At 47.6% G+C, this 18,353-nt stretch overlaps 1 protein-coding gene across 4 annotated transcripts in view; it reads right to left on the reverse strand.

Annotated features, from left to right (window-relative positions):
* Positions 1-7,635: 7,635 nt before the first annotated feature.
* GOLGB1 (golgin B1) overlaps positions 7,636-18,353 on the reverse strand; it is a 109,060-nt gene continuing 98,342 nt past the window's right edge. For 3 of the 4 annotated variants that reach the window (XM_038401184.2, XM_038401174.2, XM_043500478.1), the window contains 5 exons: positions 17,054-17,212; positions 16,743-16,840; positions 16,000-16,134; positions 14,322-14,427; positions 7,636-9,600 (listed from right to left, as the gene is read on the reverse strand). In XM_038401184.2, the coding sequence (XP_038257112.1) occupies positions 9,466-9,600; positions 14,322-14,427; positions 16,000-16,134; positions 16,743-16,840; positions 17,054-17,212 (633 nt within the window). In that variant the 3' untranslated portion in view covers positions 7,636-9,465. The remainder of the gene's footprint in view (positions 9,601-14,321; positions 14,428-15,999; positions 16,135-16,742; positions 16,841-17,053; positions 17,213-18,353) is intronic. The other variant, XM_043500487.1, reaches the window with a different exon arrangement.

Here is an 18,353-nt window from a genome sequence, read left to right on the forward strand (position 1 = left end):
GTAAATCCATGCTGACTCTTCCTGATCACTTTCCTCTCCTCTAAGTGCTTCAGAATGGATTCCTTGAGGACCTGCTACATGATTTTTCCAGGGACTGAGGTGAGGCTGACTGGCCTGTAGTTCTCAGGATCCTCTTTCTTCCCTTTTTTAAAGATGGGCACTACATTAGCCTTTTTCCTGTCGTCCGGGACCGCCCCCACTCGCCATGAGTTTTCAAAGATAATGGCCAATGGCTGTGCAATCACATCCGTCAACTCCTTTAGCACTCTCGGATGCAGCGCATCTGACCCCATGGACTAGTGCTCGTCCAGCTTTTCTAAATAGTCCCGAACCACTTCTTTCTCCTAGAGAGTGGTCACCTCCTCCCCATGCTGTCCTGCCCAGTGCAGCAGTCTGGGAGCTGACCTTGTTCATGAAGACAGAGGCAAAAAAAGCATTGAGTACATTAGCTTTTTCCACATCCTCTGTCACTAGGTTGCCTCCCTCATTCAGTAAGGGGCCCACACTTTCCTTGACTTTCTTCTTGTTGCTAACATACCTGAAGGAAACCCTTCTTGTTACTCTTAACATCTCTTGCTAGTTGGAACTCCAGGTATGATTTGGCCTTCCTGATTTCACTCTTGCTTGCCTGAGCAATATATTTATACTCCGCCCTGGTCACTTGTCCAATCTTCCACTTCTTGTAAGCTTCATTTTTGTGTTTAAGATCAGCAAGGATTTCACGGTTAAGGCAAGCTGATTGCCTGCCATATTTACTATTCTTTCTACACATCGGGATGGTTTGTTCCTGCAATCTCAATAAGGATTCTTTAAAATACAGCCAGCTCTCCTGGACTCCTTTCCTCCTCATGTTATTCTCCCAGGGGATCCTGCCCATCAGTTCCCTGAGGGAGTCAAAGTCTGCTTTTCTGAAATCCAGGGTCCATATTCTGCTGCTCTCCTTTCTTCCTTGTGTCAGGATCCTAAACTCAACCATCTCATGGTCACTGCCTCCCAGGTTCCCATCCACTTTTGCTTCCCCAACTAATTCTTCCCGGTTTGTGATCAGCAGGTCAGGAAGAGCTCTGCCCCTACTTGGTTCCTCCAGCACTTGCACCAGGAAATTGTCCCCTACACTTTCCAAAAACTTTGTCTGTGAACCGCTGTATTGCTCTCCCAGCAGATATCAGGGTGACTGAAGTCTCCCATAAGAACCAGGACCTGCAATCTAGTAACTTTCATTAGTTGCCAGAAGAAAGCCTCGTCCACCTCATCCCCCTGGTCTGGTGGTCTATAGCAGACTCCCACCACGACATCACCCTTGTTGCTCGCGCTTCTAAACTTAATCCAGAGACACTCAGGTTTTTCTGCAGTTTCATACTGGAGCTCTGAGCAGTCATACTGCTCTCTTACATACAATGCAACTCCCCCACCTTTACTGCCCTGTCTGTCCTTCCTGAACAGTTTATATCCATCCATGACGTACTCCAGTCATGTGAGTTATCCCACCAAGTCTCTGTTATTCCAATCGCATCCTAATTCTTTGACTGTGCCAGGACTTCCAGTTCTCCCTGCTGGTTTCCCAGGCTTCTTGCATTTGTGTATAGGCACTTATGATATCTCGCTGATCGACCCGCTTTCTCAGTATGAGGCAGGAGCCCTCCCCTCTTCCGCTCTCCTGCTCGTGTGTCCTCCTATCCCACTTCTCCACTTATCTCAGGACTTTGGTCTCCTTCTCCCGGTGAACCTAGTTTAAAGACCTCCTCACTAAGTTAGCCAGCCTGCTTGTGAAGATGCTCTTCCCTCTCTTCATTAGGTAGAGCCCATCTCTGCCAAGCACTCCTCCTTCTTGGAACGCCATCCCGTGGTCAAAGAATCCAAAGCCTTCTCTCTGACACCACCTGTGTAGCCATTCATTGACTTCCATAATTCAACGGTCTCTACCCGGGCCTTTTCCTTCCACGGGTAGGATGGACGAGAGCACTACTTGCGCCTCAAACTCCTTTATCCTTCTTCCCAGAGCCACGTAGTCTGCAGTGATCCAATCAAGGTTATTCTTGGCAGTATCATTGGTGCCATGTGGAGAAGCAGGAAGGGGTAGCGATCAGAGGGCTTGATGAGTCTCGGCAGTCTCTCAGTCACATCGTGAATCCTAGCTCCTGGCAAGCAGCAGACTTCTTGGTTTTCCCAGTCAGGGCGGCAGATAGATGACTCAGTCCCCCTGAGGAGGGAGTCCCTGACCACCACAACCCGCCTCCTTCTCTTGGGAGTGGTGGTCGTGGAACTCCTTTCCCTAAGACAGTGCATCTCATGCCTTCCAATCGGCAGAGTCTCCTGCTCCCTTCCCTCAGATGAATCATCTAGTCCACTCTCCACATTAGTACCTGTGGAGAGAACATGAAATTGGTTGCTTACCTGTATCTGCATTGGTGGCACATGGACGTTCCCCTTTTTTCTTCTGGAGGTCACATGCTGCCAAATTTATTCACTCTTCTTCTGTCCTCGCTGCGCAGCCTGCTCTGAATCTTCAGAATGTTGTGCCCGTAAAAGCATATCCTGATGTCTGGCCAGGAAATCTTCAGTTTCTTTTATGCAACGTAGGGTTGATTCAAGGTCTGGAGAAACAAGTATCTTCTCTTCCAATATGGAGACCAGCTTGCACTTTGTACGATCCTTTAGATCGAGAGTTGCAAACTAGCCCATAACCCATATTGAAGGGATTATTGATGCCAGGATTAACATACAATATTGGAATTTTCAGATGTACTTATTCAGTTCCCTTAAATGTAATATTGGTCTGCACCCTACCCTCAGCCTTCTTTTGCACCAAAAATTATTGGAAGTAAAATCACTGACCCTTCAGATTAGGAGGAACGTATCTGACTGCTCCTCTCAGAAGCAACTTCTCCACTTCTTGAGAGGAATCACCTCAGAGTAGTCCCTGAAGGAGGACAGGTCGGGGGACTTGGAGGAAGGCAGTATTTTGAATTGAATGGTGTAGCTCCATTCCACTTAGATCCATTGATCTGATGTGATCTGCCTCCAGTTGTCAATGGCCTAGCCTGTCCCCAAAGGATGTTTTTTGGCTGATTCTAGACTCTCGGGTGCCTCATCCAAACTGAGGCTGGGTGTTTCAGGAAAAGGACACTGATGAGGAAGCAGACTATTTGGGTTTGGCACCTTGATAAAAGACCGCTTTTTGTGATGACTGTGAGGTTGCAGGTTGCTGGGGGCTTTGACTTGATGAAAAATAGGGTGTTGAAGGTTGGGGGTAGTATTGCCTTTGGTATCAGAAGGAGTGTCTTGTTCAGGTGAATGGAATCAACATGAGACTGAGCTGTCAATTTTGTGTTCTTCAGCTTTTCCAATACATCATCAGTACTTTCACTGACAAGACGTTCTATAGCCAGAGAAGAGGATCAAAGCCATCCATGCCTCCTGATAGTCACAGCTGAAGCCAGTACCCTGGCAGCAGAGTCTGAGGCATTGAAGGCCCTAAGGAAATGCTTGGCTACATTCTGATCCTCCATTAAGATGGAGTTTGCCAATCTTCTCCTATAGTCAGCTAAATCTTCTACCCACGGCTGTATCCTTTCTTACTTCATCTTCTTCCCTCTCAATGCTAAAATCTGGCGTGGAGATTACCTGGACATCTCCCAACCATCTCCCCCAAATTCCTAGTTTAAAGCTCTCTTTATCAGTTGTGCCAGCCTCCATCCTAGAAGCCTATTTCCTTCCCTACTCAGATGAAGTCCATCCCGAGAGAACTGTCCTCTGTCCATGAATGCCTCCCAGTGGCCAGACATCCCAAAGCCCTCCTTATAGCACCACTGCCTAAGCCATCTGTTGACATTCATAATCTTATCACACCTTTGTTGCCCTTCTCTAGGAACAGGCAGGATCCCACTAAAGATCATCTGAGCCTCAATTTCCTTAAGCGTCTTCCCCAGCCTAGCATAGTCTCCCTTAATACTTTCTAGCGAGAATCTAGCCATATCATTTGTTCCCACATGAAGGATAATTAGGGGATTCTTTCCCACTCCCTTTAGGATCCTTTTCAACCTCAGGTCTACATCCTGTATCTTAGCACCCAGAAGACAGCACACCCTTCTATTCTCTGGATCAGCTCTAGTTACAGGCCTGTCTATTCTTCTCAATAAAGAGTCCCCGATCACATAGACCTGCCTTTTCATGGCGATGGTGCTATTCTCCAGTCTCTCCCCTGTTCCCTGTGGCTGCAAGTTCTTTCCATTCCTATTTTCCCTTATAATCCTCTTCAACCCATCCTGTATTCTCCTAGGGCTCATATTTGGTGTAGTCTCCCTTGACTCTTCCCCTTTTCCTATAGGACTAGCCTCTCTTCTCTTCTTTCTTGCCCTTCCACCTTCAGCAACTACCTGCTGAGCCCCTTCTTCATTTTCCAACTCTGCAAACCTGTTCCTAAGCTCTATTTCTCCTTAAACATCCTGAAAAATAAATAACCCTCAAAAGACATGTGGAGGGATGTTTGTGTATTTACATATCTATGAGTAGGTTGACAATGTAATCAACAGTCCCTGTCTATGCTGTATTCTGATAGTTCATAGGCATCCGATGAAGTGAGCTGTAGCTCACGAAAGCTTATGCTCAAATAAATTTGTTAGTCTCTAAGGTGCCACAAGTACTCCTTTTCTTTTTGCAAATACAGACTAACACGGCTGTTCCTCTGAAATCTGATAGTTCAGATATCAAAAGAACATCCTAGCATTTAAATGAATTGTAAACACAGGATATCTCGGTATTCATCTCTCTTTGAAATGTACTGTGAATGGTGGAGGAATGAGCAAATTGCCTTATGTTAATTCTCTAGCTAAGTACTGGTAATGGACCTCCTTCAAAGTCATCCTAATTACCTTTGGTTCCCAGAGGAACTCCCAACTTGTCAAAGAGGACATGCAATTGTATAAAAGATACTTGGGTCCTGACTCTGCCATCTCAGATGTGCTTAGTCTTCATCAGGGGAAGTTTGAGTCGCAAGACTGAGGTCCTCGTAATGCTGGTATGCCCTGAATATAATATTTGGACATTGGACTCTAACCTATGAACTATTTCTAAAAGAATGCTTTGCAACTACAAAGCTGACCATCTCTGCTATGAATCTGAATCTTAAGAATTGAACTCATGTCTGTATGTATATTGATCTTTCAACCATTCTCTCTCTCTCGTTTTTTAATAAATTTTAGTTTAGTTAATAAGAATTGGCTGTAGCATGTATTTGGGTAAGATCTGGAATATTCACTAATCTGGGAGGTAATGTGTCCAATCCTTTGGGATTGGTAGAACCTTTTCTTTTATATGATGAAATAAGATTTTCAGAAATCATCATATTTGACTTAGGTACCTGGATGGAGGCCTGAGGCTGGATCACTTTAAGGGAACTGTGTGGTGGATTACATGGCAGCCACCTTGACTCTCCTGATGGTACCAGCGGAAGAAACTTCCTACCCAGTATTTGACATAATACTTCTGAGGAACCAGTAAGATAATAAAGAAGATGTTTTATGCTTGCTTGGTAACTCTAAATATCTGAATAGCCACCGGCTTTATGGGGATTGTCTGTACCATTCTTTGCAGGTCACCCTAATTGAGTGACCACAGCTGCCCCCCACTTGGACCCCAGTCACAGAGTCACTCTTCTTAGAGCACTTAGAGGAGAGGAAAGTGATCAGGAACAGTCAGCATGGATTCACCAAGGGCAAGTCATGCCTGACTAATCTAATTGCCTTCTATGATAAGATAACTGGCTGTGTGGATGAGAGGAAAGCAGTGGATGTGTTGTTCCTTGACTTTAACAAAGCTTTTGACACGGTCTCCCACAGTATTCTTGTGAGCAAGTTAAAGAAGTATGGGCTGGATGAATGGACTATAAGGTAGATAGAAAGTTGGTTAGATTGTCGGGCTCAATGGGTAGTGATCAATGGCTCCATGTCTAGCTGGCAGCAGGTATCAAGTGGAGTGCCCCAAGGGTCAGTACTCCAGCCGGTTTTGTTCAATATCTTCATAAATGATCTGGAGGATGGTGTGGATTGCACCCTCAGCAAGTTTGTAGATGACACTAAACTGGGAGGAGAGGTAGATACACTGGAGGTAGGGATAGGATACAGAGGGACCTAGACAAATTAGAGGATTGGGCAAAAAGAAATCTGATGAGGTTCAACAAGGACAAGTGCAGAGTCCTGCACTTAGGACTGAAGAATTCCATGCACCGCTACAGACTAGGGACCAAATGGCTCGGCAGCAGTTCTGCAGAAAAGGACCTAGGGGCTACAGTGAACGAGAAGATGGATATGAGTCAACAATGTGCCCTTGTTGCCAAGAAGGCTAACGGCATTTTGGGATGTTTAAGTAGGGGCATTGCCAGCAGATCAAGGGACGTGATTGTTCCCCTCTATTCGACATTGGTGAGGCCTCATCTGGAGTACTGTGTCCAGTTTTGGGCCCCACACTATAAGAAGGATGTGGAAAAATTGGAGAGAGTCCAGCAGAGGGCAACAAAAATGATTAGGGGACTGGAACTTATGAGGAGAGGCTGCGGGAACTGGGATTGTTTAGTCTGCGGAAGAGAAGAATGAGGGGGGATTTGATAGCTGCTTTCAACTATCTGAAAGGGGGTTCCAAAGAGGATGGATCTAGACTGTTCTCAGTGATAGCAGATGACAGAATGAGGAGTAATGGTCTCAAGTTGCAGTGGGGGAGGTTTAAGTTGGATATTAGGAAAAACTTTTTCACTAGGAGAGTGGTGAAACACTGGAATGCATTACCTGGGGAAGTGGTGGAATCTCCTTCCTTTGAGGTTTTTAAGGTCAGGCTTGACAAAGGCCTGGCTGGGATGATTTAGTTGGGGATTGGTCCTGCTTTGAGCAGGGGGTTGGACTAGATGACCTCCTGAGGTTCCTTCCAACCCTGATATTCTATGATTCTTTCCCTCTTCATCACTTATCATGAAGTGTGATTGGCATGACCTTGCTCTGTTACTGGCAGCAGCCACTATCACTGAGTTGGGCACAGAGTGGGCATGAAAGTATGAGAGCCCTTCAGAGGGTAGCTGGTAGAACATGTCAGCCTTCTTGGAGATGGGTTCACAAGTGGTATTGGACCACACAGATTTGGCCAGCTGCAACAACCCATCCAGGACAGGAAGTGATATTTTACTCTTGGCAGTGGCACTGATTATGTCAAATACTGGGTGGGAAGTCTCTTCCGCTGGTACCGTCAGGAGAGTCAAGGTGGATACCATGTAATCCACCAGGTCTTGAAACTGCCTATGCCCATGGGGCTGCATAATTCTGCCTAAACTCAGATAGCAAGAAACAATAAAGACAGCAGGCAAGTGCTAAACCTCACCAGAACTGTTCTCAAAATTATAACTCCTGTCCCCCACAGCCACTGTAGGATCTGTGCATCTGAGAGAGGTGAGGAGGAGGCTACTGGGACACTCCATGGGTCACTCATCAATATGAGGAAACAGAGGGAATTGCCATTGCATCAGGGATAAAACATAATGAGAGCGGTCACTGTCTTGTGTTGCTCCCACAGTAGATCATGCTCATGGCCTGCAGCTCTGGAACCTCAGAGGTCAGTTCCTATAGCAACACTCACACCAAAACACCATTCGGCTTCACTCTGAAAAATAATCTTTATTGTACATAGGAGCATGTGCCCCAGGAAGCTATAGGTGAGAGGTTCAGTCACTGGATTTCATAGAATCAAGGGGGGAATCTTGCAGGGCACGCTCTCTATAAATACTCAAGGGGGAGCATAGGTATATGGCTTCAGTGTTCTGGACCTAGCCAGAGACCCAGTTGCTTTAGGGACAGCAAAGGAACCCGTCCCTGTCTCTTCACAGGCTCAGTTCAGCAACCCTGGAGACCTGGATTAAGAACAGCGTCAGGAGAATTAACTTTCCTCCATTAAATGGTGTGTCGGGGGAGGGCATTCTAAAACCAGGAAGGGAGAGGCACACCTTACAAAGTAGACGCAACACTAATTGAGGGCTTATCTGATAGTTTCCACCCTCCTTTCTCACCTGGAGCAGTCACCACTGTGTTCAGAATCCTCATCTCCAGGTACATTAGTATCTCATTTTCTGTATGGAGCATGTTCAGGGGCTCCATAGAGAGCTCTGAACTCTGCCATCTACACAATCAGTGGAACAGGCCCAACTGCACTTAGAGTGTATGGTATAGGGTACATGCAGCCACCCCAGCAACACCAGTCACAGGCTTCTCCAGAAAGAAGTCTAATGAAGTGGGGGTTGGGCAGAGGCCTTAGGAATCTTCCCCTTACAACAGGGAGGGGTTTATCTGTGGGGTTCTTGTAATCCATGGAGAGCCCAGACCCCTTGGAGCTATACCCTGTAGCACAATTTGTCCTGGTTTAGTCTTTTCAAAAGGAAACAGGGTGCAGGAGCAGGACTTCTCTTCTCCCATCCCCTATCCGCAGCAAGAGCTGCGCAAGCTTTATAATTAGTGCAATGATTAAATTAGAGATAAAAGGTCAAGTCCCCTATTCTCTTTCAATAATTAAATTACTGCCCTTCTCCTGCAGGGGCATAATAGCAAATACTTACAAAAGCCCTTAGATGTAAGGCTCAGCATGTCTGCATGCTGCAGTGATTGCCCTTCTCCTGCAGGGAATTCTACTGAGCTGAAACCCAAAAATTAGCCCCACTGAAAAAGTTATAAAACAGACCCTGATTGGCTTTATATAATATTCCATAAAAACTCCACAACTTCTCTTTCTTGTTTTTAATCATCACTAGAAGGGCCCAAGTGGGTGGGTTTAAGAGCTGGGGGATCAGGGGGGAGGGAGCTCCCTTCCTTGCTCATGGACTGGTGCAATCTCTGCAATACGATAGTGCTATCCGTGAAAGGGAAGGAACACTGCAGATGGGTAGGGTGAGCCATCACCTGCAAAGCCAGTGTCATATGGATTGAGGGGCAGGTGGCCAATGCCACTTTCTAGGCTGGTACAGCCATTGATACCAGTGTAAGCATGACAAGATGCAAGGGTGCCAGCTAACCTTCTGAAGGCACTGGGGAGCTGCAGCATATGACAGCATTTTTTCTGCAAGCCCCATCACAAATGATTAACAATTGGAGTGGAGCCTTCTGCAGGTGGAAGCTGCAGATTACACTGTCTTCACTCATTCCCAGCCTGAGGAGCCTGGCTCAGAAAAGATGACCTGGTAACACTTCGTGGGTGTGTGTGTGAAAGGTTGTCTTCTGGAAACAGACAGACTCTGACCTTCAGCTGCAGCAGCCACCCAGTTAGGCCAGAGCAAGCAGCTCAGGGGTAAGTGCTGGAGACTGCTGGGCTGTTGCCCCACAGAGCTAGCTAGGTGGGTGGCCAGCTGGTACGGGGCACTGGTGACTGCTGGCCCAAAAACCTGTCTGGCACAGGCATGGGGTAAAGGTCTGATGCTCAGGCAGAGACTGTTGGCCTTGCTCACAGGTGGCCTGTAAAGCACAGGAAGAGTAGGATGTGAAGCATAAGCAAATACACGGTCACCAGCAGTGGTAGGCGGGTCCTGGAACAGAAGAGAAAGCGCAGTTGCCGCCACAAACCAGAGTTGCTCCGAGTCTGAGGGGAAGAGTAAAGGAGAAACCAGTTAGTGCCAGTAAGTGCTGGGCCCAGACACCTGCACTCAAAGCCGCACAGGACATGGGAGACCAGTCCAACAAGGCATAGACACAGAGCTCATCCAGAAGGATGCACTAGTCTAACCTGTATTCACAGGTTTCCAACCATGTGATTCCAGCTTCAGAGCGTGATTGGCTATGGAGCTGTAGGGTCAATTTGCCATTTAACTACAGGGTCGCCCCCTGTACCACCGACATAGAACTCTGAAGGGCTCCTATCCCACCTAATCCACCTCCTCTCCCATCTCATAAGCCCTGCTCTAGCTCCACCATCCCACCAGGTAGGAATCACACTGCAAGGGAGACCTTAAAGGCGAAATTGCAAAGCGAGAGTGAAACAGTGTCCTATATATTCCTGTTCTGCTCACCAGCCCTTCCTCTTCAGGCTGGCATGGGGTTTAGCAAACACCTCCCCCCACACACACTCCCCACAAACCCACAGCCTGCTCAAAGAAGGGCTGAGTGGCAGAATGTACAACACACTCCCTAATATCTGTGCCTATGGGCAAGTCTACACTACAAAATTAAGATGACTTAAATTAAGTCAATGTATAGCAGGGGTGGGCAAACTACGTCCCAAGGGCTGCATCTGGCCCTCCTGACATTTTAATCCAGCCCTTGAGCTCCTGCTGGGGAGCAGGGTCAGGGGCTTGCCCCGCTCTGCGCGGCTCCTGGAAGCAGCGACATGTTCCCCCTCCAACTCCTACATGGCCAGGAACCGGGGCCAATGGGAGCTGCAGGGGCGGTGCCTGCGAATAGGGCAGCAGGCAGAGCTGCCTGGCCACGCCTCCACGTAGCAGCTCGAGGGGGATATGCCGCTTCTTCTGGGAGCTCCTTGAGGTAAGCGCCGCCTGGAGCATGCACCCCTGACTCCTTCCCATACTCCAACCCCCTGCCCTAGCCCTGATCCCCCTCCCGCCCTCTGAACCCCTCAGTCCCTGCCCTGAACACCTTCCTGCATCCCTAACCCCTCATCCATAGCCCCACCCCAGAGCCTACACCACAACCCCCCATTTTGTGAGTATTCATGGCCCGCCACACAATTTCCATACCCAGATGTGGCCCTTGGGCCACAAAGTTTGCCCACCCCGATGTACAGCCTCCGCAGTAATTGAATTGGTTTCATACGTCCACATTACATTCCTTGTGTCAGCAGTGCGCGTCCTCACCAGGACCACTTGCACTGATTTAACTGCCTGTGTGGTGCATTGTGGGACAGTTTCTGAAAGGCAGCAACAGTCAATGTAAGCAAAGCAATGTCTACAATGATACGGCATACACTTAACTACATCGACTTAAGCGTTACTTGTCTCACAGAGGTAGAGTTAAGTTGGTGTAGTGGGAGAGTTACATAGGTGGGAGCTACATTTTAGTGTAGGCACTTACAGAGTTAGGTCAATGTAAGCTGCCTTATGTTGACCTAACTCTATAGCGTAGACCAGGTCTAAGTTTCAACCCCTTCAGGTGCAGTATAAGGAAACACAGAATCACAGAAGATTAGGGTTGGAAGAAACCTCAGGAGGTCATCTAGTCCAACCCCCTGCTCAAAGTAGAACCAACCCCAAGTAAATCATCCCAGCCAGGGCTTTGTCAAGCTGGGCCTTAAAAACCTCAAAGGATGGAGATTCCACCACCTCTATAAGTAACCCATTCCAGTGCTTCACCACCCTCCTAGTGAAATAGTTTTTCCTAATATCCAACCTAGACCTCCCCCACTGCAACTTGAGACCATTGCTCCTTGTTCTGTCATTTGCCACCACTGAGAACAGCTGAGCTCCATTCTCTTTGGAACCTCCCTTCACATAGTTGAAGGCTGCTATCAAATCCCCCCTCACTCTTCTGCAGACTAAATAAGCCCAGTTCCCTCAGCCTCTCCTCATAAGTCATATGCCCCAGCCCCCAAATCATTTTCGTTGCCCTCCGCTGGACTATCTCCAATTTCTCCTTACCTTTTCTGCAGTGAGGGGCCCAAAACTGGATGCAATACTCCAGAGGTGGCCTCACCAGTGCCAAATAGAGGGGAATAATCACTTCCCTCGATCTGCTGACAATGCTCCTACTATGCAGCCCAATATGCCATTAGCTTTCTTGGCAACAAGGGCACACTGTTGACTCATACCTAACTTCTCGTTCACTAAAATCCCCAGGTCCTTTTCTGCAGAACTGCCGCTTAGCCAGTGGGTCCCAAGCCTGTAGCAGTGCATGGGATTCTTCTGTCCTAAGTGCAGGACTCTGTACTTGTCCTTATTGAACCTCAGATTTCTCTCTTTCTTAGTGTCATTTGTAAACTTTCTGAGGGTGCAATCCATCCCATCATCCAGATCATTAATGAAGATGTTGAACAAAACCGGCCCCAGAACAGACCCCTTGGGCAGTCTGCTTGATACCGGCTGCCAACTAGACATCAAGCTGTTGATCACTACCCGTTGAGCCCAACAATCTAGCTAGCTTTCCATCCATTTTATAGTCCATTCATCCAATCCATACTTTTTTAAACTTGCTGGCAAGAATACTGTGGGAGACGGAACCAAAACCTTTGCTGAAGTCAAGATATATCACAGATATATCTTGATCAACAGCATCAACAGATGATAATAAGTGATGATGATAGCACTGCTGAAGACTTGAGGTGCTGGGGACTCCATCCTACCCCTTTGGCCAGGCAGCAGGGAACTGGCCTAAGATCATTAACCTGTCCATAGCTGGAGGGCAGGATGCCAGCTTCTGCTGAACAGGTTGTTACAAGCATTGGCACTCAGACACCAGTGCTCTTACAGCATTGGCCTCACTGGGCACCTCAGGTTTCCTGATTCACATCGGCGAGGCTCGAGACAGAGCATGGAATAGTGAAGTGGTGGCCAACCTGTGGCTCCAGAGCCACATGCGGCTCTTCAGAGGTTAATATGCGGCTCCTTGCATAGGTGCTGACTCCAGGGCTGGAGCTATAGGTGCCAACCTTCCACTGCTCAACCCCAGGCCCTGCCCCCACTCCACCCATTACCCCAAGGCCCCCGCCCCTTTCTGCCCCCTCCCCGAGCCTGCTGCACCCTTGCTCCTCCCCCCTCCATTCCAGAGCCTCCTGTACACTGTGAAACAGCCGATCACAGTGGGCAGGAGGCACGGGGAGGGAGGGGAGGTGCTGATCGCCAGGGCTGCCGGCGGGCAGGAGGTGCTGGAGGTAGCGGGGGGTGGCTGATGGGGGCTGCTGATGTATTACTGTGGTTCTCTGGAAATGTACATTGGTAAATTCTGGCTCCTTCTCAGGCTCAGGCTGGCCACCCCTGGAATAGAGTCTGGCTGATAACGGTCTCCTAGCTATGAGCACAAGGCAGCACGCAGTCACCACAGCACTGCCAGCAGCTCTGATGATTCAGCTGCTGACTCTGGCTGGGCTGTGTTGCTCCAGTGGATTTGACCTTTCCTCCTGGATTCTCCAGAGGGAACCACTGGGCTCCTCTGCCCAAGAACTCTCTCAATGGGGATTCAACACATATTGGAGACAGCCTCGGCTTCTTCAAGGCCAGCACTCAACATGCAGCTGGTATACAGCTCTGCATCTCCAGTGCCATCTTAGCCAGGCACTGGGAAGCAAATACAGATGCTTGGGTAGGAATGAGCTTGCTGAAACTCCATCCAGAAAAGACAGGGGACTGGTAAAATGGCGGGATGGTCTCTAGAGATTTCCATTTGGGGATGCTTTTGTGTTTTTGTATAGCACTGTGGCCCTACGTGCTCGGCAGGGTAACTATGACCATCTCTGGTGCAAGCCCCGGTGACCTGTTTTAGTGATCTCTAGAACAAACACTGCAGGAAGCTGCTCACATGGGTCAGCTAGAAGCCAGAGCCAGTGCAGAACATGGCTGTTGGCCTGCTGGACAGGGCTAGCCATAAGTAGTGCATTATTCCAGCTCACGAACTGGCTTCCTAGCCACTTCTGGATGTGGTTCAGTGTATAAGGCCTATATGGTTGCTGTCCTGGCAACATGCTGCTACCACTGCAGCCATGATCAGGCAACATATAGTACTGAGTCCTGCCATGAGTGCAGGGGACTGGCCTAGATGACCTCTCAAGGTCATTTCCAGTCCTACCATTCTATAATATTGCACTTGCTCACGCTGAACTGCAGGGTCATTCTCACTGAGTGACCCTTGACTCTGATAATCTGAGATTTTTGACCTTCTGGGCGCAGAGTAAGGTCCATCCCTTTGAAGGGGGAGGGGGAGGAGTCTAACTATTGCACTTTGTACATGAGACTATGGACATAGGGATAGGTACATTTTACTGAGACCATAAGCCCTCTCTGCACAATCAGCTGCTGCTTTCTTTTATTTAGAACTTTGGGCAAATATTACAAGATCCTGCAAGAGGGGAGAAGCCCCTGATGCAACCTTGGCCTCCAGGAGCCCAACCAGTTCCCAAGGTCACAGTTGCAAGAGCCATATATGTAGCTGCAGATCTTGAGTGATGCAGGGTGTGGAGATATTTTGAGCCATGCAGTGGGAGTGGCAGGCTCTAGAGGCTATGAACTATATCCAGTACTTAGAATCAACATGGTTCCATTCCCCATGTTTGAGCCACATTCCTGCGCAGCAGCAGTTGTTCACATGTCCTACATTATGAAACTACTTCCCTGGACGCAGCCACTGCAGTAGTATTCTTACCTTGCTAAAGGAACTGTCCATGGGGTCAATCAGCAAGGAGTGTTCATGAGGTGGAGACATATCAATGCTGGAACCCAGAGCAGATGCCCATTCACTTGACTCCAACCTGCAGGAGAGAGAGAAACATTCATTAATTGCTAGAACACACACTGCAGCAAGCTGCTCACATGGGTTACCTAGAAGCCAGAACCAGTGTAGAACATGGCTGTTGGCCTGCTGGGCAGTGCTAGCCATAAACAGAGCATTACTCCAGCTCATGCACTGGCTTCCTAGACACTTCTGGGTGTGATTCAAGAGACTGGTGTTTAAGGCCTATATGATTAGGCCTCAACTGGAGTATTGTGTCCAGTTCTGGGCACCACATTTCAGGAAAGATGTGGACAAAATGGAGAAAGTCAAAAGAAGAACAAAAATGATTAAAGATCTAGAAAACACGACTTATGAGGAAAGATTGAAAAAACTGGATTTGTTTAGTCTGGAGAAGAGAAGACAGAGGGGACATGATAACAGTTTTCAAGTATCAGAGTAGCAGCCGTGTTAGTCTGTATTCGCAAAAAAGAAAAGGAGTACTTGTGGCACTTTAGAGACTAACAAATTTATTTGAGCATAAGCTTTCGTGAGCTACAGCTCACTTCATCGGATGCATCCGATGAAGTGAGCTGTAGCTCATGAAAGCTTATGCTCAAATAAATTTGTTAGTCTCTAAGGTGCCACAAGTTTTCAAGTACATAAAAGGGTGTTTCAAGGAAGAGGAAGAAAAATTGTTCTCCTTAACCTCTGGGGATAGGACAAGAAGCAATGGGCTTAAATTGCAGCAAGGGAAAACTTTGAGTCAGGGTGGTTAAGCACTGGAATAAATTGCCTAGAGAGGTTATGAAATCTTGGACATAGGAGATTTTTAAAAGCAGGTTAGACAAACACCTGTCAGGGATGATCTAGAGAATATTTAGGCCTGCCTTGAGTGCAGGGGACTGGACTAGATGACCCTCTGAGGTCCTGTCTAGTATTCTATGATTAATAGGTTTCAATGCCCTGACCAGTGCTCTGGACACACAATGAGATAATAGGAAACCACAAACAATAGGCCATGATTCCTACAAGGAATCGGTCAGTCAGTAAAGGCTTGATTATGGCATCACTTGAGAAGAACTCATTTGTAAAAATCTGTACCCCCGGGAATCCAAATTACTTACCAGCTCCCTGTGAAAGAACATGACCTTGGTTCCAGCCTTACCCCAACTTCCCATTGTTTGAGTCTTATTTCAAATTAACTTGTGAGCTCATTGGGGCAGGAGCCATGTCTGGTGGAGTGTCTGTGAAGCACTCAGCATAATGGGACTGATCCTGAGCGAGGAATCTGGGCACTGCCATAATACAGATAAAGCTCAAAAAGCTCTGGTGGCCAGGGCAGACAAATGGAGATTCCCTACTCACAGGTGGAAGAATGTCCTAGATTTCAGACAGAAACCTTCTTTGCTCAGAAATGATTGGGAATGACCATGAGGCTTCCTTTAAAACTGGGATTTTAAAGAAAAATCATGTCCAACTTTCAGCCTTTCCGACGTGGAGCCTGGATTTTGCAGTGATGGACATTCTATAAAAAGCAGAGATGGACAGACAGCTAGAAACTTGGTGATGCACTAAGGTAACACAGCTTGCTTGATTAGAAACACTCCACCTCCTGATCCGATCCTGTGCTGCTGAGAAAGCCTCCTCTGCAGCAAGACGCTGGTCTCGTTCCTCATGCAACTGCTCTTCCAAATGTCTCAGGTCCTGCTTTGTGCTGCTGTGCAGATGTTTGGCCTCTGATAACCTGGTAGAAAATAGAACACTGAAATGCCCAAAATGTCTTTCTGGGGACCTCTGCTTATATTGTATTCACTGCTCTAGTACATGGATATTTTCTCCCTTGTCTCCACAAACAGGTGGGTTGTATTTACTTACTGTGGGAATGCTGAGATGAGGAGGTGGATCTTGCACTGAGCCATGAAGGTTTTGTGGTCAATGCAGAAAAGGAGTTCCATAGCCCTGGGCTCCATCACCCACTCCCACCTTTAGTTCCATTATTCCCAAGGAGCACAGTTGTCATAGTAGGTCTCAGTCCCAGAGGCAGCCCTGGTCCAGCTCATTGAGAGCCTTGAAGATTGAGACCAGGACCATAAATGTAACTCAATATTTACTGATGAGCCAATGTAGTGAATGGGGAGCTAAACTGACCCGCACTGGGCAGCAGCAACTGCTACATGTTGCAGTCAGTGTCTGTAGTTTCATCTAAAGGAATAGTGAGTCACAACAACTGAGTGCACCTCAGAGATTCCAGAAGGTTCTAGGGTGCTACAGCAGGACTCAGACTTTTCCCTGCCCCACTGGGCATCAGCCAAGGTCCTGTGTCAGGATTTACACCTTTCCCTCTGTCCTCACCTCAGCTGTAATTCCTGCAATTCTGGAGTGTAACACTCTCTTTGAAGTTCGTTCTTTTCCTGAGGGGCTCCTGGAGCAGCATCTGTCACAAGTGACCTCTGAAACAGAGCATATGTGCGGCAAGGCATCAAGTGTTGGGCAGGGCAATCAGTAAAGCAATGGGAGAGCAGGATTAAACTCTCAAACAGAACAGAGTCCAGACCAGCTGCCATGTCATACAGCAAACAAAGTCTGCAGTGAGAATCTCCCTTCAATTCACCTAGGCTGTCACGAGGAATATACAACCTTCCCTCCATTACTCCACCCCTTACCATGTCCTTGTTTGGGGATTGCAGCTCCTGCAGCTGCCTCTCCAGGGCCATGCAGCGGTTCAGGACCTCACGGCAGTGCTGGTGGCTCTCACGGAGATTCTGGCTGCTGCCCCGCAGCTGGATAGAGAGGGCATTTTTCTCCTCAAAGATCTGAGAGAGCTGGAAAGAAGACCAAGCAAAGATGCTAAAATAGAATTTCTGAGAGAAGCTGCTCCCCTTGGCATCCACAGAAAAAGAGCTTTATTAGGAAGGTAGGGATTGTCAGACTCAATCAGACCCAAGACTCATGTAGTCCTGGATCCATCCCTGATAGTGGCCAGTACCTGATGCTTCAGAGGAAGGTACAAGAACCTCACAATAGCAGATGAGGAATAATCTGCCCCCAGATTAGGTCTCATCCTGATCTTCAGTAGTTAGAGGTTGGTTTTAGCATTGAAGCAGGAGGCTTAATATCCCTTCTAAAATTTGTGTTAGCAATAACTCTTATAATGTTAGATATTCTTATCAATATAAATGTCCAATATAAATATAACTCTTTGAATCCTGTTAACTTCTTCGGCTCAGTGACTTCCATATTAGTTTATATGAGAATGAGATGGCTTCTGTTAGATGGGGTGGGATCTGAGTTACTACAGAAAATTCTTTCCCAGGTATCTGGCTGGTGAATCTTGCCCATATGCTCAGAGTTTAGCTGATTGCCATATTTGGGGTCGGGAAGGAATTTTCCTCCAGGGCAGATTGGAAGAGGCCCTGGAGATTTTTCACCTTCCTCTGTAGCACGGGACATGGGTCACTTGAGGGAGGATTCTCTGCTCCTTGAAGTCTTTAAACCATGATTTGAGGACTTCAATAGCTCAGACATAGGTGATAGGTTTTTCGCAGGAGTGGGTGGGTGAGATTCTGTGGCCTGTGTTGTGCAGGAGGTCAGACTAGATGATCATAATGGTCCCTTCTGACCTTAGTATCTATGAATCTATGAACCCGTAGGGCTGCAAAAGGCAAGTAGGGGGCATTAAAGATCAATGACCTAAGTTGACAGAAACTGACTGACTTGTGGCCTGTTTTCCTTATATAATCTACCTCCCTGCTCTTGGCTCTCAACGAGGCATTTGAGAGTAAGGACCAGCAGCAGAAGGGAACTGGCACAGGGAAGGTCTTTCTGCTGGAGAGAGGATGGGTCAGACTGGGTAGTGAGAGAGGGAAGACTGCAGAGATTTAAAAAAAACAAAACAAACTCAGCAATGAGGCAACTGATAAGGGGGCCACGATCAAGATAAAAGCCATGCAATTTATTTCATTG

This window comes from Dermochelys coriacea, chromosome 1, assembly GCF_009764565.3.
Source record: "Dermochelys coriacea isolate rDerCor1 chromosome 1, rDerCor1.pri.v4, whole genome shotgun sequence".
Taxonomy (NCBI): domain Eukaryota; kingdom Metazoa; phylum Chordata; order Testudines; family Dermochelyidae; genus Dermochelys; species Dermochelys coriacea.